The 24,589-nt window shown below is 40.5% G+C and overlaps 1 protein-coding gene across 1 annotated transcript; it reads left to right on the top strand.

Annotated features, from left to right (window-relative positions):
• The first annotated feature begins 7,121 nt into the window (after window positions 1-7,121).
• Window positions 7,122-23,658, top strand: blmh (bleomycin hydrolase). Its single transcript, XM_072691076.1, has 12 exons — window positions 7,122-7,248; window positions 8,454-8,657; window positions 9,087-9,196; window positions 9,471-9,612; window positions 10,058-10,146; window positions 10,841-10,933; window positions 17,711-17,866; window positions 17,955-18,113; window positions 18,408-18,475; window positions 18,715-18,832; window positions 19,927-19,996; window positions 23,369-23,658. Exons 1-12 carry the CDS (start codon window positions 7,236-7,238, stop codon window positions 23,515-23,517), a joined length of 1,371 nt encoding a protein of 456 aa, XP_072547177.1. The 5' UTR covers window positions 7,122-7,235; the 3' UTR covers window positions 23,518-23,658.
• Window positions 23,659-24,589: the final 931 nt, after the last annotated feature.

The raw sequence follows: 24,589 nt of genomic DNA, 5'->3' as shown, positions 1-24,589 counted from the left end.
TGCATTTTACTACAACAAAAGATCAATGCATCTTAAGGCGCTCATCTCCAAGCTCAGGCAAATTGGAGTCTCCATCTTGAGGCTGAACAATGCCAACAACAATAGAATCACAGCTAAGGCATCTGTTTTCCATTAGAGGGCACTAATGAGACTAAGTGCAGCACACCAAAGCAAACAGAGGAAATGATTGCCTGCCCCTGCTTATTGTTATAGAGTACACACTTTATTTCCAACAAAAAATAACATAACATTACAACTGATTTTGCACTTCGATATAGCGTGCTTGGATGGCACAGAGAGGCAACAGTGTGCCTACACAGCTCCAGGGGCTGAAGGTTGTGGGTTTGACTCTTGCTCTGGTCACTGTCTGTCGGGTGGCTTCTCCCTGTGTCTGCATGGGTTTCCTTCTACCTCCCAAAAACACACATAGTAGGTGTGGTACTCTGTGAATGATTGTCCAGGGAGGTTTCCTGCCTTGTATTCAATGATTCTGGGTAGGCCCTGGATCTTGAACCTTGAACAGGAAGAAGCGGATAAGAAGTTGAACGAATGAATTTGGATGACTTGTACAATCGTGTCCCTTAACAGAAATTATTTGTACAATTAATATAAGCTATATGTAAAAACCGGTCTCCCCGTATCCCCCTGAGCTTTTGATTTAATGTGAGATTCAAGATTCATTGTCAGGTTTTCTATCTTAAATATTTCACACGTTCATTAAACATTCAGTGACACGCAATGGGGGAAAGGCCATACAACTGCACCACTGTATTAAATATGTATCATTAAAATAAATTATATTATTCCTCTCAAAAGTACTGCTTGGTGTGAGACTGCAGAAATTCTTGTTCATCTGACATTATGTATAACTTTCTGCATTTGTCTACTGATGTTGTCCCCCACACACCACTGTCTAGGAACCCCTAACTTATCACATTTGTGGTTTTCCACCTAGTTATCACTTTCCACTGCTAATTATCAAGTCCTTTATAAACACAGTGAATTTAAAGCAAACTGAACATTTTAACTATCATGCTAACAGATCATTCCAAAAAAGAATTGTTGGTGCCTCTGGATAGTCATTCAGATTACCCAAAGGGTAGAACCTGCCCTGGTTACATACAGGTGGACACAGTGTACAGCACTGCTTTAGCAGTAATACCTGCTAGACTTAAAGAAACAGTGAAGAAAATCGCTCTTTAACATTCCTAACATTCCTTTAGCATCCCTCTGCTGCCGTGAAGTCAGTGGCATAGGTTTCACAACTTTGAGGGACACACTGCTGATCACATGTTTTTCATACTATTGACTATGACTAGCAGCACCCACGATATTGTATGGCAGGCCAAATGATACAAAATGTGCTTACAGAAAACATTATTATAACTCTGATGATTATTGTGTTTTGGCAGCTTTTATGACATAATATACACCATTTTTAGAGATGCAAACAAAAACATCTGTGCTGGTTGAGAGCTAAACTGGGCAACCAGACCACCTTAACCAGATTTTTTCGGCAGGGATGCTAAAAAAAACTCAACTAAAAATCATAACTTTAAATCATATCATAATACACCATTTAAAAGCAAAGCATGTAAAGTAGAGTAAATTACTCACCCTTCAAACATTACAGGACACTCTTCCTCTCCACTCCCACTTAAATCTACAACTGTGCCTAAAGCACATAGACCCATTCAGTGTCCTTTTTTTGGTAAAGAAGGCCACAGTCCTCAAAAAACCTTGTTTGAATTACCTCTTTACCACCAGCTGAGGGCAGTATCACACAGTAAAGCTGTGTGAAAAAAAAGGGGTAGAAAGAGTCCTGAACATTAGTTAAGTGAAGGTACTGCCACTGTACTCAAGTGAAAGTAAAACGTACTAATTAAAAACAAATACTCCAGGACTCCAGTTACTTTGTCTGTCACAGTGGTGTGGAACTCTGGTCTGGAGACCTGCAGTTCAGCGGATTGTTCATTCCCTGTTCAAACGCAACCAATAAACCTGGTAATGAGCTAATGGGTTTAATGAGATGTGCTTGAACAGGAGGAACATCAAACTCTGTCCTAGAATCTATGTGTCTCTGTGTCCACAATCAAACTATAGAACTGCCCGTTTCTAGTCTCAGATTTAGTCAGGTGGGTTTTTATATATAGCTGTTGTGACTTTAGTCTGAGTGCTCTCCGGAGCGTTTACGCAAGGTACGCGTTTTTATGCCCTTTTCCTCACGCGCTTTTACGCATCTGTTGCGCTTTTACGCAGTTTGTGCGTATTTACGCATCTGGTGCGTTTCTATGCGTTTTGTGCATTTTGGAGACATTCTTTTTACTGTAATTGTAACCCCAGTCTACATATCTCAGTCTCTAATATCTGGATTCATATTATAGTTAATTAAACTAATTCACATATCGTCGTTGTCACGAAAAATACTCGGCGTAGGAAAAACACCTTCCTAATATTTAATTGAAAGTCAACACTGTAAAAAAATCTCTATTTAAATAATCTGCATTTAAAGTGCACACATAACGTCGCAGTGTCCTAAATCTGAGAAACATCTGCAGATCACATAGGCTTCCCAACCTTACTGGGACATACGAGCTCTTTACTTGTTTATAGATGGCGTCAGCGTGAAAAGTGTGATTTTAGTGTGATTAAGTTTGGTTAGAGCTGCTTGTTTAATTTTTTAAACTTAGGTTTACGAGCTGCTCAGATCCGTGCGTAAATTATTAATTTCTCATTAAACATCTTTTGGCATATCTGACAGAATCTGGCAGCTCTTCTTTATGCTGTATCAACAGTTAAATGGGGAATGGGCAAATAGGAATGCTCAAAATGCTTTCTCCTGTAAAGTTACCATTTCTGAGTTTTTCTTTTAGGACAGCGATGGTATGTAAATTAGGTTGATTAATTACAATATGGGACTTAATTACAATCTGGACATTTACTCCTCATTTTGTATTCTGTATCCATAAATAGAATGTTAGAAAATATTTTAGTTTTGGATGTGCTGGTTGGTGTACTGGCTGCTTTTGGATGTGCTGGTTGGTGTACTGGCTGTTTTTGGATGAGCTGGTTGGTGTACTGGCTGCTTTTGGGTGTGCTGGTTGGTGTACTGGCTGTTTTTAGATGTGCTGGTTGGTGTACTGGCTGGTTTTGGATGTGCAGGTTGGTGTACTGGCTGTTTTTGATGTGCTGGTTGGTGTACTGGCTGCTTTTGGATGTGCTGGTTGGTGTACTGGCTGTTTTTAGATGTGCTGGTTGGTGTACTGGCTGCTTTTGGATGTGCTGGTTGGTGTACTGGCTGTTTTTAGATGTGCTGGTTGGTGTACTGGCTGTTTTTGGATGTGCAGGTTGGTGTACTGGCTGTTTTTGGATGTGTTGGTTGGTGTACTGGCTGTTTTTGGATGTGTTGGTTGGTGTACTGGCTGTTTTTGATGTGCTGGTTGGTGTACTGGCTGCTTTTGGATGTGCTGGTTGGTGTACTGGCTGTTTTTAGATGTGCTGATTGGTGTACTGGCTGTTTTTGGATGTGCAGGTTGGTGTACTGGCTGTTTTTGGATGTGTTGGTTGGTGTACTGGCTGCTTTTGGATGTGCTGGTTGGTGTACTGGCTGTTTTTGGGTGTGCTGGTTGGTGTACTGGCTGCTTTTGGATGTGCTGGTTGGTGTACTGGCTGTTTTTAGATGTGCTGGTTGGTGTACTGGCTGTTTTTGGATGTGCAGGTTGGTGTACTGGCTGTTTTTGGATGCGCTGGTTGGTGTACTGGCTGTTTTTGGATGTGTTGGTTGGTGTACTGGCTGCTTTTGGATGTGCTGGTTGGTGTACTGGCTGCTTTTGGATGTGCTGGTTGGTGTACTGGCTGTTTTTGGATGTGCTGGTTGGTGTACTGGCTGCTTTTGGGTGTGCTGGTTGGTGTACTGGCTGCTTTTGGATGTGTTGGTTGGTGTGGTGGGTGCTGTAAGTTGTGTTGGTTGGTGTGCTGGCTGCTTTTGGATGTGCTGGTTGGTGTGGTGGGTGCTGTAAGTTGTGCTGGTTGGTGTACTGGCTGCTTTTGGATGTGCTGGTTGGTGTGGTGGGTGCTGTAAGTTGTGTTGGTTGGTGTGCTGGCTGCTTTTGGATGTGCTGGTTGGTGTACTGGCTGCTTTTGGATGTGCTGGTTGGTGTGGTGGGTGCTGTAAGTTGTGTTGGTTGGTGTGCTGGCTGCTTTTGGATGTGCTGGTTGGTGTACTGGCTGCTTTTGGATGTGCTGGTTGGTGTACTGGCTGCTTTTGGATGTGCTGGTTGGTGTGGTAGGTGCTGTAAGTTATGTTGGTTGGTGTGCTGGCTGCTTTTGGATGTGCTGTATTTGCTGTATGGCTCTAACAAGCCTCTGACATAAGTTATGCTTTACGTCAGTGTTTCTTAGCTCTAATCCTAAAGTTCACCTGCACTGCATGCTTTTGTGTTTTCCTGCATCATTAACCAGTCAGAGTCATTAACCAGTAATCAAGTATAACTGCAGAAAAACTCAGCATGATCTTACAGGACTTGCACTGTCTTGTGTAATTACTTTCAATTTAGATTTTGCAGTTTAAAGTTCTATTAATTCAATTATTTTCACATAGAATTCACTAAGGTTTCAGTAAGGTTTGAAGGGCTTGTATTCTACACCAAAAGGAAGACGCTGCATGATTTTTAAGGCCTTAAAGAGGAATTCCACCCATAATTCTATAAAAACTTAATAGGACACTTTCCCAGACAGGGACTGAGCCTAGTCATTGACTATATTTTGCTTTTAATGGCAACATTTCATTCAAAATGCTGTGTAATCCAGGACTTGGCTTAATCCAGGAAACCAGCCCCAAGAAAGTTATCCTGTCAGAACTTTTTAAACCAGTGTGAAAGTAAACAGTGTTAAATGCATCTAAAAGCTCTCTTACCTGAAGATATTACATTAAATCATATTATAGTTAATGACAAGTTTATACAACTGCAGACTTTTAAAAAAAGTGCCAGAGCAGAGATCACAGGTCACCAGGTCAGAACAACAGTGTCACACTTTCAGAGGGCAAAGACAGAATCTTAAAACCAGTATTTAGGGGATAACACACAGAAAGCCGCTGATGAGACGTTGAAACAGACTGCATAGCAGACTGAGTCTTTATATGGAGCGTGTAATTAGGAGCAGGTGTATGAGAGCGGCATGGCTGGTGATCAGCAAGTAGGCGATACTGCAGGTGGGAGTTTAGAGGCATGTTTGACAATGCAGGCTTCAGTCGACCCCTAGGATATGGGTAGCTGAGGTTAAACTCTCATGCCAGGTAAGGCTTCAGGATTTTGCAGCTGAAACCTAGCTCTGTTGATCTGGTCTGTATCCCTTTAAGTCCACAAAGTTTTGGAGAAGACCCAGCCGACAATGAGTTCAATAGGGTGTGCACAGCATAAGCAGAGTTTACTCAACATCAAAGGGTTGAGGCGACTCATTGTGCGGATCTGTCTCCACCAGGGGACCAGGTTTCACCGTCCTGAGTAAAGACACATGATGTACCTTCAAGGATCCAGACAAAGTAGAAGTTTCAGATTCCTTGTTGGCAGCCATTTCACGTCATCGGGCAGATAAGAGTGTGCCTCGCTTTGTGTTTGACCTGCTTGAGATTTGTATCAATCTTGTATTTTGTCAGGCCTCACATTTCTCTTCCAAACTTGTTCCACCTTTGAAAACCAGTCTTCCACCACAGACACTTCCTTATATCTAGATTCCAGGGGTAGAACTGGTATGCCAAAGAGTAAAATGTAGAAATGCTGGTACTGTATAAAAGTGAGTACCGGACCACTTCAAGCACTAGTCTGAGATATGGTTTAATGAAAATTTACAAAAACTAAAACTTTTGTTTCAGATCATACCATTATCAACATTACTCAGAGAACACTGGTATGTTACAATTAAAAAAAAAAGGTACTACACATTAAGTAAGACATTACAACCCCTTATCACCAAAATGTGAGACGGTAAGTTCAATCATCAACAATTGAATTTAGTCAGAAACTGACTAAAAACTATGGATTTCCCCTTCTAATCTAGAGGGTAATGTTGAGGGTAATAATGAGGGTCATGTCTAAGTTGAAAAGCCAGTGATATAAGAAATGTCTCCTGTTTAATACATTTATTTGGGGGGGCTGTTTGGGCAGTGAGGTGCTTCTGGGGCATCATGGTGGGATTTTAGCTTCCAACACTGAGATTACGTCTCTGTTTTAAGTGGGTTTTGAATTGGTTCTGACCAAAAAATACTTATTAGTTATTCAGTTATAAGAAATGTGTATGAATATATTTGAGGAACTCTTTAAATCTTTTCAGCTTTATAGTGAGGTAACAGTCCAGTAACATGTCCACAGTCTTCAAATATCTCATAATGTCTCATGACAAATATATTTTTGTTTAAAACAATATTTATGTTTTTTTTTCAGCTGTAGCACACGCACTATGTTGCATTTACTTTACTCATATAAGAGCTTTTAAATAAATGAACATATTCACTGAATAGTTTAACATAATATTGTTATTTGCCTGTTAGTATGATAGCTAGAATACTGACACATGTTTTATTTATTCTTTGATTGTTAATGTTTTTAATACCATCGTTTAATACGGTTTAATACCATGTTTGTGTGTGTGTGTGTTTTATTAACACAGTAGATGGTTAAAATGGTGGGTTACTATGAGAAGAACTATTTTAACAAATTTAGCATTTTGTGACAATACGGAGTTTGCTGTGGAAGAACTAAAGGACCACAAAACTATGAATTATAAGTTTTTCAAGTACACTGATTACTTACATGATATTAAACCGTATTGAACAATGGTATTACCAATGAAAGAATTAAACATGTGCCAGTATTCTAGCTATCACACTAAGAGGTAGATAGCAATATTATGCTTAAAACATTATATATATATTTTTTTAATTATTTTTTTATTTTTATTATTTTTTATTTATTTTTTAATAATACTAGCATCATTGCATTAAACACGCAGGGTAAATGTGTGTGTGTTTTTTTAATGAAAGTTTCTAATAGTCCTGTATTAAATGAAAGCTCCTCGGGGGGAGTTTCTCCCGACATGGCAACAGCACGATTTCCGGAATTCCGAGCGCGCGGCTCTGCGCTGACTGGCTGCGAGTGAAATAAACAGAAGACAAAAGAAGAAACGGTGCTGCGGGACTGATTCAGAGACAAACACCACCTAGCTCCCTGCGCACAAACATGGAAACACCCGGTATGTGTCCTCTAGTGTGTTTTATAAATGTACCTCTCGTCGTGCCGAGAGCTGAGCCTGAGACATTTCTCCGGTTGAGGAGAGTCTGTACAGCCATGTTAGCTAACAGCTAGCTTAGCAGAGCGGAGCTAGCCGTGGTCGAGCTGGAGCCGCACGTCAGTTCGAGCTGAAAAAGTGAAATACCTAGGATATAGCTGTGCTGGTGTCTTGGCCAGCGGGAAATGTGCCAAGCTTCACCCGGTAATTAGCTAGCTATTACTCAGATCTGGAGGAAAGCACGATATCAAGTCCCTGGATATAGCTATCTAAGGTTTTGCTTCCAGGCTAGCGAGTGAACAACTGGAAGTGAGAGTCAGAAGTGGTTCTGTCAGGGGACTGAAAGGGCTGGCAGAGCTTTAACTCCCATAGCAAACTAGTAGCTAGGGCTTTCTGGCTTCCTGTTCTCAGCTGAGCCCGACCGGCCAAGCTGTCCTTCTCAGGGTTGGGCAGAGCTTCCTCCCGGTTCTTCTGAGGTATCGTTAGCAGCCGGTGTAGCTTGCAACCCTTAGCCAGCCAACATGAACTGAATTAAAGTTCCGCTCGCGTTATGCTGTGGTGGCTAATTCTGCCAGTTGAATTGGGCCCTAACCTGGGAGTTATGTAATGTTGAATACGAAGGCAGAGTGGGGCTCAAACCTTCCTGTTGGGCTGTTATTATGTAAAGTTGCAAGTCACCCTATCGGATGGCCTTTGGTCCCCTTTTCCATTGAAAGGCAACACAGCAGTACCTCCATTCATGAATATTATGCAGTGAGGTTGGTCTTGCCTTTTAATCCAGTCCACTAAAAAATCATTCATTAGCTTTTACCGTCACGTTGTCTATGATTTTCCACAATAAATGTCCCCAATAAATGTCCCACAATATTACAACATTAATGCGTGCTGTCAGTGTGAATGTGCAGCCTTTAAACACACCATTTAACCCCAGTGTAAGAATTAGATTAATATGCATGATTAAGCAATGTTCCCATGCTTGTTCAATACGCAATATTCAGTACGTGTTGTTCTGGCTGGGGGCAATTCCAGTTTTACACAAGATCCCGGTATCTCTAAATTAGTCACTGTAATCACTCCGTTTCAGAGGAGGATCTGCTCTCCCATTTGGACGGGTTGCTCTATCCAAAGCTGTCCTGAAATGACATTGAATCATACCTCTTTGTGTCAAGCCCCAGGCCTGAATCAGGAGAAGGTATCCGCTTTTGTGAAGCGCCTGCGGTCCGAGCCTCGATACCTGCTTGCCCAGAATGTGTCCACCTGCATCGACCCTCTAGAGGTGTGCCTCCACAGGCAGACAGTCCAGGACACAGTGCACATCTTCCAGCACTCCATCCCCACGGAGGGTAAACCTGTCACCAACCAGAAGAACTCAGGTAATTACTCACAAAGTTAAACCACTGAACAGGTATGTAACAGATAAGTGATATAGGATGAGGTAACAGAATGTGGTCCCAATTCCTAATGAAGTACAGCATGTTTCATTTTATAATTGCCCCGTTCATCATGTTTTAAAGGAACAAAAAATCACTTGTGTTGTGACTTAAGATCATATGTTAATTGAACTGTTTGTCTGTATGTATTACATGTTAATAGCATATTTGATTCCCTTAAAGTATTAAACATTTGAGACCCTCTAATCTTTAATATGTTTAGTTCTTTATTTGAATACGTTTGAATAATTTTGTATTGATGCATTGAGTTTGAGCATTGTGAATGCATACTTTGTAATGTAGTGTATTGAGTAATTACTTAATTAGTACTAATTAAGTAATTAAGTACTTTTCTCCTGTTATTTCTGTCAGGGAGATGTTGGATCTTCTCGTGCCTCAATGTCATGCGACTTCCTTTTATGAAGAAGTTTAACATTGAAGAGTTTGAGTTCAGTCAGTCCTATCTCTTTTTCTGGGATAAGGTAAGGCAGTGGTCGCGTACTAGAGGAATCCTAATATTAAGTTAATGTTTGCTTGTGTTCCTAAGGGTTAACCTGCACAGAGAATGAGTTCTCTCTGTGTTGATTGTTCTCCGGCATTGTATATATCAGACTGTGTGTAAACCCTCTTTTGTGTGAAATGAATGTTTGTCTCCCAGTTGTATGACAATGTTTTCTCTCATTCTCTTTGTTCTCTCTCTCTCTGTCTCTGTCTCTGTCTCTCTCTCTGTCTCTGTGTGTGTGCGCTTGTTTTCAGGTGGAACGCTGCTATTACTTCTTACATGCCTGTGTGGAGACAGCTCAGAGGAAAGAGCCAGTTGACGGTCGATTGGTCCAATTTCTGCTCTCAAATCCCACCAATGATGGCGGGCAGTGGGATATGCTGGTTAACCTCATTGGTCAGTCTGCGTTGTAAATGTCAAAGCCGGTTCTTTGATGTGTACATCTGTTTTTCTGCATATAGAGCCATGTTACACAAAATCAGTAGCTTAATTAAAACAACCCCTTTTCTTTGACAATGTATATACGGAAGTCTGTTATGGTTGACTTGTGTGTTAAGAAACTTCCCTGTCTGAAACCACTGACTCACATGACTTCTAGGTCATCCTTGGGTCATTTTCTAGCTACTTTCTTAGCTAAATCTGGCTTCAGATATTAAGATATTGGGGGTATTGAAATGCTTATTTTAAAGTAAAAAAAAATCTATGTATGCTTACAGCTTAAGACTATAATAAAAACAACAGTAACCATGTAAGAATAAAAAAAATAATACCCATGTACATAACCAAATACACATGGAAAGAACACGATAGTAACTGCGTTTGCATAAATTGTGTTTTCCAGAAAAATATGGCGTCATCCCAAAGAAGTGCTTTCCTGAGTCTCACAGCTCTGAGGCCTCCCGACGAATGAACGATATCCTCAATCACAAGGTTTGCTTCAGCAGTTTCTCCTGATGCTGCTGTCAGTTTACTAACCTTTACATTTTCTTGAACTTTTATGCTGACATTTACGAAATGAGGATTTACCGGTCAGCCACCAGTGGCCATAAAGCCTGCAAGAGCAATAATCTTGCCAGTATGTTCTACTGTGTCAGAAGGATTCTGTGGATTTGATGTGAAGCAGGCACTTCCTTATCTTCTGAGTGAATGATGAGTTATTTTGTATATCAGCCTGTGCAAGATTTCAGAATAGGAAACCTGGCCGCAGTCTGGATTAATGTAAACTGTTCCAGCAGGACCAGGGTATACTGACTTGTTTTCAGTCTTTTAACTTGTACAACTTGCATAAAAGTAATATACTTTAAAGGGTAAACCTGTTTGCAACTTTACTCATAAAACAATGAATGATTAACATCAAGGTTGTGAAATGCAAAAACCTCACCTTCAGACTTGTGACAAGACAAGGTGAAAGCGTTTTTTTTTTTTTTTTTTTTTTTTTTGCATTAACACGTTAGGGCTGACATAAAGATGATTAACATATTTCTGATTGCATCCCAGTTAAGAGACTGAACTGTGTGTTTTGTTATATCACTACCCTGATACCCCATCTTACACAAAATTAAAGGTTGCTGCTTTAATGTTAATGTTCTATTGAATGTTTTTGTTGGTGTTATTTGCTTTTCAGCTGAGAGAGTATTGTCTAAGGCTGAGGAACATGGTGGCCAGTGATGCTACCAAGGCTGAGCTGAATGAAGCAATGGACACCATGATTGAAGAGGTCAGTAGGTTTACTGGATATTTCCCCACATTGTAAGGAGATCAGTTGAGCATAAAATTAGTCACTTCATCCTGCTACCAGTTGAGGGCGCCATAAGACCGTAGATACCTGACCATGTATCCTGCATAATGGATGTTTTGAAAGATGGCGCTTCAAGAAGACTTTGGTAAGGATTACAGGAATGCTATATAATGTGGGCTTCCCTTCTTTTGCATAAGAACGTGGCAATACCGAGAAAGCTATCCACAAGATTATGGAGCATTGCTGTAAGGATTTCGGTGCATTCAGCAACAAGAGCATTAGTGTGGTCAGAATGTTGAATCATGACCTCATAACCCTAAATCCCAGCTCATCCCAGAAGTATTGGATAGAGCACAATTATTCAAGAGAACACAGTTCCACAGCTCAAAGCTTTAGGGCTTTATACCATTCTAGTCCACGCCTTGCATTAGGCATGGTGCCAATAGGTGCATGTTCATTTGCTCCAGAGTGCTATTGACAGTACTTCTCCTTAGGGACTAGACAAGCTGTGTGTGTACTTTTGTACATCTGTGTCAGCGATGTGTGCAAATTAGCTGAATGTTTCTACTGCGTATCTGTATTTAGCCTTGAATCTAGTCTCGAATGCTGATTATGGCAGTAAACAATAACAGCAGTAGCAGCATTCATTAAAACGGGTGTCCAAAAACATTTGGACATTTAGTGCATGTGCCAGATTGTGATTGACTGATTTGTATTTACAGTGTCATGGGTTTACTTTTATTAATTTCAGAACCAATATTATACACATGAATGTCTAACTTGAAGGAAACTTAAAGTTGACGGCAACTTGTTTGTGAAAATACACTTAATCCCGCTACTGTCAGAATGTCAGAAAGACCATTATTAATCTGTGTTTTCAGGCAGTTAAGCTAAACTATTCATTAATACCATGTTTCATTTAATAATTTTACTTGTTAATAACATCACAGAAGGCTAAAAGCTGTGACTGTTCAGAAGCGAACAATGTCGACATAGTTTGCTTCTGAACAGTCACAGCTTTTAGTAGTAAATAATACTAGTCTGAAATAATGTATCATAACATTGGACCATTAATGATTCAGCAACTTTTAACACATTTTTTATATATTGTTATCACAAGATGGAGCATTGTAGCAAAATATCCAACAAAATATTTAGTTGCATGTTATGCTGCATACATAAAGTCATAATGATGCTGTGTATGTCCAGAGAGACGGTGAGCGCAAGCCCCTTTAGATTTGATGACAGAATGTTCCATAAACAAGATCTTTATCGTGCAATGTCTGACACCGAGTGGCAAAAGCAATCTCTCCTGCAATATTATTACACCTGCACCATCTACAAAGAGAAAGAACACCTTACTAGAATGAGCCTTATAACTCTCATCAGAGTGGCAGATCTTTTACTGTTTAGAGCTTGTCTTGTTACTAAAGTCTCCTGTCTATGATGGCAGTCCTACCTGTGACCAGATTTTTTGACCTGGTCCTGTTTGTTGATCAGCTGGGTGTTTGTCCCCCTGGTGTGGGTTACGTTCACTGTAACTGGTTTGAGCCAGTGGAAGAGAGAATGTGAAACCTAACAGCTGAAAGTTGGTGCCTCAGGTTGTTAGAGTCTTGTGGTCAGCAGTGACATACATGAGAGCGTACACAGGGTTGTATCATGATAATAAGACTGGATAACTTGTTTACTGACAAAAAATGCCTTAACGCACCTAACCTTTTGTTTCCTAAGCCATTATACTGAATTTGTGTGAATGAGACCTTGTCCTGGAGTGTTTGGCATTGTTTGGAAATAGAAATGGCAATTGCATACGCACATGCTGTAATATTTAGTTCAGCAGTCAAATTGTACTTCATAGCATGTGCATCTATCTGTTCATGTACGAAAGACGGACAGAGTGAAAAACAAAGAGATCATAATCATAATCACAAGCACAAGTTGGACCACACGTTTGATATTGCATATTCCAGTCCTTTTTTTTTTTTTTTTTTTTTTTTTTTAAACCTGCAGCAGTAGGCATGTGCCTTGCTCAATTAATGTTGAGGAGGGGGTTGAACCAGTAAACATTTTATGTCCATTACACGTAAGACTTTTTCAAGCCTTTTTTTATTTGTTTGTACTTTTGTATGGCTTTTCAAACATAAGGACAAACTATATAAGTGTTTAACGTCTGACAGGTATGTTTATTTATACACTCAATACTTGGTTGGGGCTCCGTTAGTTGTCTTTTAGGAGTTCCTTTTCAGTATGGTATGGTGTGGCATCAGCTTGTGACACTGAAGAGATGTTATTGAAGCCCAGATTGCTTTGATGGTGGTCTTCAGCTCGTCTGTATTGCTGGGTCAGGTGTTTCTCATTTTCCTCTTGCCAATACCCCATAGATTCTCTATGGGGTTCTGGTCTAGAGAGTCGCCTGGCCTATCAAGCACAGTAGTAGTGTCGGCATCATGGGCAGGTGTGAAGTCATCCTGGAGAAGGAAATCAGCATCTCCATAAAGCTTGTCAGCAGATTGAAGCATAAAGTGCTCTTAAATCTCTTGGTAGATTGCGTTGACTTTGGAGTTAATAAAAGTGGACTGTCACCAGCAGCTGACCTCGCACCCTATCACAGACTGCAGAAACCTTATATAGGATTCCAGACTGCTTGGATTTTGTGCCTCTTTCTTCCAGACTCTAGAACCTTACTTTCCAAATGAAATGCTAAATTTACTTTCATCTGAAAAGACTGCTTTGGACCCCTGAGCAACAATCATCAGTTAGACACTTCAGATGATGTCCCTGGTTCAGGAGTGTCATGATATTAGGTATGTGGCAGTTGTAGCCCCTTTCCTGGAGATGTCTGTGTGAGATGTCTTGATTCAGTGTAAGCTGTAAGTCATTCTGATCAAGAGTAAAACAAAAAAGGACTTGAAATGTGTCATTTATGTGTAATAGAAAACAAATACTTTCTTTTTTGTATTATATTTTAATTATATATATATTTTCTCTTTTATTTTTAATAGATGCTGACTTGCGCTTTGGGCAGTGATATCACATATCAGTTTAGTCTTTGAATTGATTGGTTGAAATGATTGTTTTTTTTTTTTTTCTCCTTAAAAGCCAATTCAGTTCATCAAGGCCCTATAGTTTAATAATAAATGCCAGATGTTTTTATTGTGTTAAATGTGCAGATTTGAAGGCCACTTCCACTGTAGTAAGCGAGATTTTTTATTTATTTATTTGTTTATTTTTATTCCCCCCACCCCCCAGTTGTCTGAAAAATAGATTTATGTGATTTTCCGTTCTCCATATTTCATCTGTTTTTTTTTTACTGACTCTGAGATGAAGTGAATATGGCCAAGTGGAAATGGTTTGTTGGCCACCTTCTGGAACAGGTCATTGTAGTCAGTTTGTGTGTGTGTGGAGTATGGGCTCAAGCCAGCCGTGAAAAGACTGTCAGTCGCAGGCTCACATTTCCTAATTGAACTGAATTTGTTAGTGTCTATAAAGCATGCGTATGTTTTATGTTTACAGCAGAAGTTTCAATCACCCAAGTCCATTTTTCACCCCTGCATGACTGCACTGCTCCCATGTATCATCTGCTTGTGATGTAAATGAATTTGACTCGTATTGTCGTATCGTCCACATAACAAGCAGAATGGGGAACTGTGCAAAGAATTATTAACACAAGGTGTTGCATTGTACGTTGTTGACCTATTTGCTTCTACGCCAGTGAAGATGTGTTTGGGCAACAGAGGTAAACAAACAAATGTGCGCGTGAGAGTGACCGCTGTTGTCAGGGGAACAAAGCCGGACAGCCGGAGAAATGGACCGATGTTTATGGTGCAGGGCATATAAACGGCTACATAAACACTAGCACGAGCTGTGGAAGCACGCCACTTTCCGGCTTCTCCCAAACCAGCCAATTACAGGGCTGACTGCCCACACCTGGACCACACTGGCATTGAATCGACAGATGAGGAAAATCTCCCTGGAATCTTTGTCGGCTCACTGCAAAGCCATCTTATTTTACACAATTTTGTCTCCTATGGAGTTGATCAGCCAAAGCATGTATGGTGTCTGGAACTTGCTTCTTTAGGTCTGCGCTGTATTATTTGTACAAGGCTAATGTAGGGATAGAAGTCTATAAATCCTGCCGCAATGCACTCGACTCTTCATTTTTGTTAGCAGTGCAGCCCCTGGGTGTATTAGGCTGTGCTGGTGCTTGCTCAAATTGACACAGTTTGTGGAGTTGTGGGCAGTGTCCTTTTACACTCACACTTGGATGTTTTAATAATAAAAACAAGAGCGCAAGTATTTTGTTTCAAATGCGTACAAATCATACAAATCATCCACAACAACAATCAGACTTACCTACCAAAACAATTAAGCCTTTTTTCCACCCCTAAATCGTCCAGACTGACTAAATAATGGATTTCAGTCTTTTTGACAGTGGTTGCTGCTGTTTTTAGCCAAATGGCATCCGTAGCCAATGGCTTTGTCCGTTGATATTGAGTGTTATTCAGTGCCATTAAAATAAGAACAAATAAGAGAGGCTTTTGGTTTGGTTTCTGATTCAGGCATAAGGTCTGCACAATGCTAAATGAAGAGGTATTAAGCTTCTGTTACTTCTTAGCTACACTGCCGTGGAGCACAATGCACAGCCAAATAAGCTCTGGATATCAGTCATGACTTGGCTGATCACCCACTTTTTGAAATAGAAGTTTGTGTAAATTAGATTTTTGTCCCAACCCATTGCATTACCATGTAATAAAATCACAGCCTTAGGCATGGCCTGATCGTCACACAATGCGCTTGAGATATATGCGTTCTTGGAATTTGATTTGGTCAGTTTCCAGTTTCTGGAAGCCCTGCAGTGTGAAGCAGGTGCGTATGATCTCAGATAATGCAGTAATTCAGACCTCCTGTGATAAAAAGCAGAAACTTATGTGGCCTAGTCTGTGATCTAACAATACCACCGCCAACCCCCACCCCCAAACAAAACCAGCCTCCACTCTGCTCGCCTCGATTCTTGTTTCCACCAGCTCATCGCCGCTATGTTTCCTATAGTTGTGGTTGATTAGACATTGTCAGAGGAAGGCCACACATTTAGGTAAACCTGGATAGTTTCTAAAGATCACAAACACGCTTGCCAATCCTGTTACTGTTTAAATTCTCAAGCAATGGTTCACAGCCAGAGCTTCAGTGTACACATGTATACACACAAATCCACCTTCAGTTTAACACTCTGGTGGGTTAGTAACCGTGAAGCACAATGCCATGCTGATGCTTTTCCGTTCACTATTTTCCCCTCTAACCTTAGTTTTCCACTTAAGCTAATAATATATCAGTATTGCAATCAAACCACATGCCAAGATCACTATACATGACTGCATTGAGGATTCTCAAATAGACACATGGCTCATAATGTATCTTACGTAGTTATGTGGACACTGTTACAATATAGGATACGAATAGATTTCAGGCTGTTCAGACTTTGCTGATTTTGGACATGAAACATGACTTGCCTGGTAGACTAAATTTGGGTTAAAGCTAGATTAAAACTTTGGGACATGGCAGCTGTACTGAAGAACTAAAGAGAGCACAGGCAGTGGACCTCACACACGTGTCTGTTAAGGTAGGAGGCTCTGGCAGCTTGGGTGGAGGAGTTGAGATTTACCGCTTATAAAGGAGACATTGCCTAAAAGTAAAAGATTCGCACCAGGCAGTTTTGTGCGTCTCTTTCTTGCCAACTGCCCCTCCCTGAACCTCTCTGTCCTTCCTACAGGACGCTGACCGCTTGGTCGTGGGCAGGTGTTTCAATATTGACTCGCTGGCTCTCCGCTGACGTCAGTGGGCCTCTGCTATTGTTCTGAACGAGCGGCACTTTTCAACGAGCAGAGAAAAAAAAAAAAAGAAAGCCGGGCGCCTGTGTTGTGTTTGGATGGAGCCACGCGTTTATCTGATCTGCCAAGGAAGAGCGAGGGTGTGAGGAGGGGCACATAAGGTTGTTTGTGTGTCTAGAGCATCTGGGTCCAACGTTGGGTCAACAGGGAGTGAAAGGGCTGGGCACCGCTGGCATTTACCCTTCACCAAGGGGGACTGGACAGAGAAAATAAACTAAAACGCTTAATGGCTCTCTTTACGGGAGAGGGCCGGAGTTGGAGAGGTGGAGTTCAAGGGCTGGGTCCTTGTAGAAAACTCTGTAAGGATAATGGGAAGCGCAAAAAGCCCAACCGGCCCAAAATGGCTAAAATGGCTGCAGAAAAGTAAACTCTGTGTGTTCTGTCTTACAAGGCTCAGCAGGCCAAAAAAAATTTTGCACTCTCTTTTCTGAATAGTTTGATGTATCTAGGTTTCAAAAATGAGATGTACTATGTTTGAGTGCTGTAGACACTGCTGTGCGAAAGTGGAATTCCAGTACTTACAGTTCAAGGCTTGGGCAGGAGAGGGGAGGAAATGCCTGAGATTATCAAAGGAAGCTTGAGTTTGAGAACTGAAAACAGCGCTGAGGTAAAAATAGAGAATCACAGACAGCTTAAGCTCAGCTTGAGGAGTAGTGTCTTGCACACTCATTCCAGTTTACTACCCGGGTTGGCTCATAGGGTGGGTGATGAGCTTCTAAAAGTCTGGAGTATTATGTTATCTTACTTTCAGTTGTATGTGTTGTTCTATGTCAGAGAAAGCACAACACTGAATAGGGCAGTGGATCTAAAGTTTTAAAGCCCTAGCTAATGTATACACTTATATGTTTGTATGTGTTTTGCATGTGGATAGGTGTTTCGAGTGGCCAGTGTGTGTCTGGGTAGTCCTCCAGAGACCATCTGTTGGCAATACAGGGACAAGGACAAGAATTTCCACCGCATGGGCCCTTTGACCCCAAAGGAGTTCTACACAAAGCATGTCAAGCCACTCTACAACCTGCAGGACAAGGTACATCAATGAACTGTGCCAGTTCGTTCCAACTTCTCTCCTCCTCTTGTATTGTATGTCTTAAGGACTATTGATTGCCCCTTTGTAGGTGTGCCTTGTGAACGACCCCCGGCCTCAGAACCCCTTCGGGAAGTTGTACAGCGTGGAGTTTTTGGGTAACATGGTGGGCGGCCACAGTACACTCTACAATAATCAGCCCATCGAGCTACTAAAGACAGCCGCCGCAGAGTCTATCAAGGACGGAGAGGTAAGGTGCAGGGGGTTTCGTACATTCACCAGATGTTCAGTGTGGTAGCTAATCCACAGGCTAAATCAGATACTAAAATATAAGATCATACTCACTTCGATGGCTTGAAATGAGAGAGGAGAACTATCAGAGGGAAGAATATGGCATTTTGGGGTGCTTAGACAGATGTTGTCTGTGTCTTTCTGCTACTGTAATCATGTTGGTCTAATCATTGTCCTACTTTCAGGATTGGATGGTGTTGTTTTTGTTATTATTGCATTCTCCCTTCACACACACACACTCTGTTTCTGGCAGGCTGTGTGGTTTGGCTGTGATGTAGGAAAGCATTTCCATGGCAAACTGGGCATCAATGACATGAATGTGTGAGTATTACCAGTATCTTTGGCCTGAGTGGTTAGAATTTGTAAAATGGGGGGAAAAATTTAAATATTCTCCAGAAAGATTCCAAAATATTATATTAAAAGAAGAATAACTCCATTAAACAACAACCACAAAAACGAACAACCTTCTTTAAGACGCATTGGCTCATTGAGATGTCCCTTTTGCTAGAAGAATGACAGCCCAATGGTGAAGTGAGCAGCAAGTATGTGTTTGTACATAGGTTTAACCACGAGCTGGTGTTTGGCGTCTCTGTAAAGAACTTAACGAAGGCGGAGCGACTGATCTTTGGAGACTCCCTGATGACCCATGCCATGATCCTTACTGCTGTTACTGACAAGGTATTTAACACTTATGAACATGTACATTCAAAAGGAATGATTTAGAAAAGAAATTGCTAAGAAGTCACTAGTGAATGGAATGCTGGCTTTCCATGTCTGTTATGTTGCATTTACTACAACTATCAGCCTTAGCAGTTAGCATTTTTGGCTCCATTATCCCTTTTGACATCCTATGTAGTCTTTTGATGAACACTAAAATGTGACTTAAAGTTACACATGCACAGCAGAAATACAGAAATCATAGATTCAAAAAAGTGAAAGGAAATGATGTGACCCAGTGGGGTGCAACCTTGCATATTTTCATTAGCAGCCGTTCAAGCATTCACACTTTCTCTTTCTATGTCTCTCTCCCTTCCTCTCCCTCTTGCTCTCTCACTGTTTCTTTTCCGCTCTGTTTACTGTTCTTTTAATCTCCAGTTCTTCTTGAAATTACTGTCAATTCCCCCCCCATAAATGACCACAGCTGTTCCCAGAGTTTCCATTCTTTCCCACTAGCAGCTGGCTACGGGTTCATCACAAGCACAGTCACTAAGATTTTTTTTTTTTTCTTTTTTAAAGTCAGGAACCCCACCAGAAACATCCTCAGGGTGGATAAGTTGTAAACCAGGGGTGCTGTCTTATCAGTCTCACATCTAAATGCCTGTGTGAGCTAAGGAAGTAATCCTAGTAAAAAAAGTAAAATATGTGGTCTTGAGCATATATTCTTTTTATTGTGATACACTGGTGATCTAGTGGCACATCCTCATGCTTATTATAACTGCCGCAAAGAGAGGCAGAGAATCTGTGGGTCATTTGGGTGTCTTTATGACTTTCATTATGAAGATTATAATATCAGTCTTTTTTAATTCCTTTCATAATCATATAACTTTTAATGGAAATTGTTCCCACCAGTGTAGATAAGTGTCCTCGGTGATTTCTTTATTTGATACAGCAGCTTTGGGACATTTTGTGCAGGTCCTTAAATATTAAACAATGTCTTTGAAGTAATGCTCAGTAGATTTTAGCTTACATTTTTAAATGGCCTCAGTGGAACATCCTAGATAATCTGTTTTGAAACCTTTTGTCCCTGCACTCTTGTTCTTTTTCCGATTCAGGAGGGGAAGGAGGGATGCTATGAGAAGTGGAGAGTGGAGAACTCCTGGGGTGATGATCGTGGGAATAAAGGTGAGGATTCTCAGCACAAGCATTGGTCTGTCTGTCTTGCTCGCTACCCCCCTGCGCTCTATAGTCCAAAAGATTTGGCTTTCCAGATGGGCTAATCTAATTTGCAGTAGGATCACATCTCTGGGCTTTCTTTCTTATGAGTTCATAATTGATTCTTGGCTGAAGAAAGCTGTCTCATATGTGATTTGTTTTTGGGTCTGATCTCTGGACAATGATAATCAGTGTATATACTGTCGTTGTGAACCTGTTTCTGGCGGGATGTCAAACAGGAACATCAAATAAATGTTCTGGTAGTATTGGTTTCGAAGTGTTCCTGTAGAAATTAGCAAAGTGTGTTCTTTATTTAGTTAGTTAGTTATTTTAACACAGGTCAGCTGGCCCAAATGGTTCATTAAGGAGCTTTTGCCATGTGGGTGAGTGCACATGTGCTCATGCTCCCTTTCTCTTAAGTTAATAAGCCTTGCATTCCTTTGCGGATTATAAAGCTATTTTAGCTCAGTCATGCTTTGCCGGTCGTTTACCTACTAACTGGTTCGTCATCTGTTTAAAAGTTCAGAATTTACTTGGAATTTGCAGAATATTCCATAAAAGCCTGCCAGTACAAAACAGTCCTCCAGTTGATTACATAGACCACAGTAATGAGCTAGTTCTCAATCATAGCTGTTCATGAGTACATTTTCATTTTAATAAATCACCTCTTTTTTGTGGTTTTGGAGCAATATTTGTTTGACAGTTGGAGAAAGGGTGAGGGGAGAGATTATTAGCCTTGGGAGTGAGAAAAATGTGAGCTTGAGGTTGCAGGGGTCAGCAGCCTTGAAATTTGTCCCAACAGTTGTTTCCCTCTAGAGATTAGACTGTAATGAGATATACGAAGGCGGAAAGAAAAAAAAAGCTCAGGGTTGCTAAGATTGATTATTTTAGCTTCGCCCCAGCTTTTTTTTTTGTGGTTTTAAGTGTTATGTCAGAAACAAAGAGGGGAAATATTTCTGTAACTGATTTTGACAGAATATTTATTCTGCTGTAAAAGGTCCGGTGGTGTTGGCAGAGGCTTGTAATTTTTCCCTTTCTTAATATGGTATGATGAATGTACATGTTAATGATCTCTAAGCCATTCTGGGCCACAGCCAACATCATAAATTTAAATATCCCACTTTTTAGTAGTTGTTTTTATTACTACAAGTCTGCTATTCAATACGACCCACAAAGTCAGAGACAGTTTTGTGTAATAAACCATAATTTTTCCCGTTTCCTGTTTCACAGGACAGCAGTTCTGCTTCTCAAGCTGGAGCTTTTTCTCACTTCTTATGCAGTTACACAAAAGACAAATAGTGAAGAATGTGAAATAGAAAGCCACGGATGTATATCTGCATCCTGAGTGATGAGAGCATACACGCATGTACAGAGTGAGAGGAATTTGATTTCTAGCATGTATAAGCTCCTTTGATGTGATGTTTTCTGTAACTCTAGCACTCAGTCATACAGACCGAGTTTATAGAGGACAACATGCAAAGGGTCTTCAATACAGAGAGAACCATTTCTGAAGGTTAAACATCACTGTCTCTAGTGCATGCATGTTTATCACTTGGTAGTTTTCTGTCTGCCAGGCATTTGGGCTCTATTGGGAAAGGCTTGAGAACCATGTCTAAAAGCTTCCTGTCATGTCCCACTTCCTGCTTTTGGTCAAACTTCAGCACTTTCATAACAATAATCTGAAGCTAGATAAGCAGTAGAACATCTTTTGGGGATTTTCACATTTACACTTGTGTCTAATTGTGGTCTGAAGGGTGAGCAGGGTGTTGATGGGGAGGTGTGTGAACAGAAGAGTGGCAAATGGAGGGAGGGGTTCATAGGGAGAGGTTCAGACCCTTTCAGAAGAACAATAGAGAACACAAGGTGCTGATGGAGACAAAAGGGATCACCCAGCACTTTAACAGCACGCCTGCTTTTAACAGATTTGGCAACACAAAAATAGTTTGTTGCAACTAATCAGCTTGTGTGTCAGAAGACATTCATTTCCAAGAACCCAAAGCTGCGCACATGTTTTCACACACTTTTAAAATATTATTCTTGTAAGAACTACATTTTCATGTGTATCTATTTTGTGACTGCTTTACAGATGTTGTAAAGAATGTAGGTGCATAGTTCATGTATACTATATTAATATATCATAACATACTCATCAAGCATGTTATTAGTAATACCGGTACAGCTACTAATTCATGCAGTTGTCTGATCAGCCAGTCGTGTGGTAGCAGTGCAGAGCATAAAAGCATGCTGATGCAGATAATGGTTAACTTCAAGAACTGCTTATCATCTGGCAGTTCAGAGAGAGGTCAATGGGGAATGGCCAGACTGATTCAAGCTGACAGAGGCTATAGTAACTCATAACCTCCCTGTACAATTGTCAAAAAGCGAAAAGCGTCTTGGAATGCACAGCACATCCAACTTTAGGGTGATCCTAGTTGTAACCTTGAGGGCTACATCAGTGGAAGACCATGTAGGTTTCCATTTCAGTCATCCATGAAGCTTAGGCTCACCAGAACAGTTTAAAGATCTGATGAATATTGATTTCTGAGGCACACAGATGAAAGGGTCACCAACAGTAGGAATCCATGTTGGCCCTGCCCAGTGTGAACAGTCCAGACTGATTGAGGGTTTTTTTATTTATTTATTTATTTATTTATTTTTTGAATGAATGCCTATTTCATTCTTGTTTCTGAACATGTGTTGGGCAACAATTTACATATCTTCTAATGGCTACTTCGAGCATGAAATGCACCATGTCACAAAGCAAACGTTATCTCAAATTGGTTTCATGGACATGACCATGAAGTACAGTATTCTTCAGGGGCCTTTCCAGCCACCTGATCAGAACGTAATAGTAACATAACTCTTTTGGGATTTGCACTGATTTGAAGCATTCAAAATATCCTAAATATCCACATGAATCATTTTTATAACATAGTGTGGAATCCAAGGCACTAAGATCTGAGGCTGTTATGAGAGCAAAATGAAGTCCTACCCAGTATTAGTATAGTCTTCTTAATAAAGTAAAGAGTATGTTTGACAGTTGTTGTTATTATTATGATTATAATGACTATTGAAGTTCTCTTTTTAGTATCTTCTGTGTGAAACAAAGGCTGATGGACAAGCCCATTTATTACTAATTACAATAATATATAATATCAGTACATATTTGTTGAATATGTACATTTTGTTAGTGGTGTTAGTGTTTTAAATGGTTGCCTAACATGAAGACCTGAGCGTAACGTCACTCTCCTTCTCTCTTTCTCGCTCTCACATCCTCTTTCGCTCTCTTAATCTCATTGCTTTTTCTTTGTGTAATCACCATCTCTCTACGTCTCCCTGCAGGTTATCTGATCATGACGGACGAGTGGTTCTCTGAATATGTGTATGAGGTTGTGGTGGATAAAAGGTTCCTCTCCCCTGAAGTGATGGAGGTTATGCAGCAGGAGCCTGTCGTTCTCCCAGCCTGGGACCCGATGGGAGCCCTGGCATAACCATGGAAACCAAGAGTGCCCTGCTCAATCCGGTCTCAGCCTGGTTTTTCTGACTCCTCCCTTTGGTTTTACCCTTCATAAACTCCCCCCAAAAAAGCCTGTTCTAGACGAAATAAATTTTTTTCTTTCTTTTTTTTACTGGACTGCATGTGTTATGTCAGTTCTTTGGAAATATTTGTCTTGTTTAAGTCAGTTGTGATAAAAGTGCATATAAATATACAGTGCCGCTATAAACTTTACAATTTTCTTTTATTTCTGTGTATTTGACCTGAAATATGATTAGAACCTCATCTAGATAAATCCTATAACTAGATGAACCAAATTTTTTAAAAATATGTGAAAATTATTAATTTATTGAGCAAAATGATCCAATGTTTAACTCTTTATCTGGAAAAAGTATGTGAAGCTTTGCTTTCGGTAACTGCTGTTCAAGAGGGTCACACCAAAAATCCATTCACTCAGCTGGGTACCTGGTGATAAATCCTACACACCTGGTTGGAGGATTGTAAACGCGCTTCAACTCAATAATGATGTTGGGTTTCCTTGAATGAACTGTTTTTTTTTTTGTTTTTTTTTTTAGGTCTTTCCACAACATTTATATAAGGTTAAGTTGTGGACTTTGCTTTGACCATTCCAAAATGTTCATTTCTTCCTGCTTTAACTTTTTGTAGACAAACTTGTATGACTTGTTCTTGCTGTATGGCCCATGCATGGCAAGCTTCAGTTTACAGGCAAATACTCTGACATTTACTGGGAGAGACCCTTTCAAAGATGGCAAGCCACTCTGCGAGTGACCCAAAGAGTGATCCTGCCATCCCCATGCTTAACAGTTGGGATGAGGTTCTTATGTTGGAATGCAGACCTCCTTTCTGCTATCCTGACATGCACACCTTTTGTGTTAAGTCTTTGCATATGATGGTGGACTGATGAACATTGACATTATTCAGTGCCAGAGAGGCCTGTCGGTACTTGGATGTGATATTCTGTAATCTTGTTCCATGTGTGAATTTGATGGATTATGGCCCATTGGGAGAGTTAAAATATTTGAAAGTATTTTTGAGTATTTAAAGTA

Source organism: Salminus brasiliensis, chromosome 11, assembly GCF_030463535.1.
Source record: "Salminus brasiliensis chromosome 11, fSalBra1.hap2, whole genome shotgun sequence".
Taxonomy (NCBI): Eukaryota; Metazoa; Chordata; class Actinopteri; order Characiformes; family Bryconidae; genus Salminus; species Salminus brasiliensis.
This window is presented reverse-complemented; position numbering and strand designations above follow the sequence as displayed.

Excerpts from the sequence above, each read along its gene's own strand:
- blmh (XM_072691076.1), top strand. Across the intron at positions 10,934-17,710 it reads TGGACACCATGATTGAAGAG|GTGTTTCGAGTGGCCAGTGT; the intron begins GTCAGTAGGTTT and ends GCATGTGGATAG. Across the intron at positions 18,476-18,714 it reads GGCATCAATGACATGAATGT|GTTTAACCACGAGCTGGTGT; the intron begins GTGAGTATTACC and ends GTTTGTACATAG.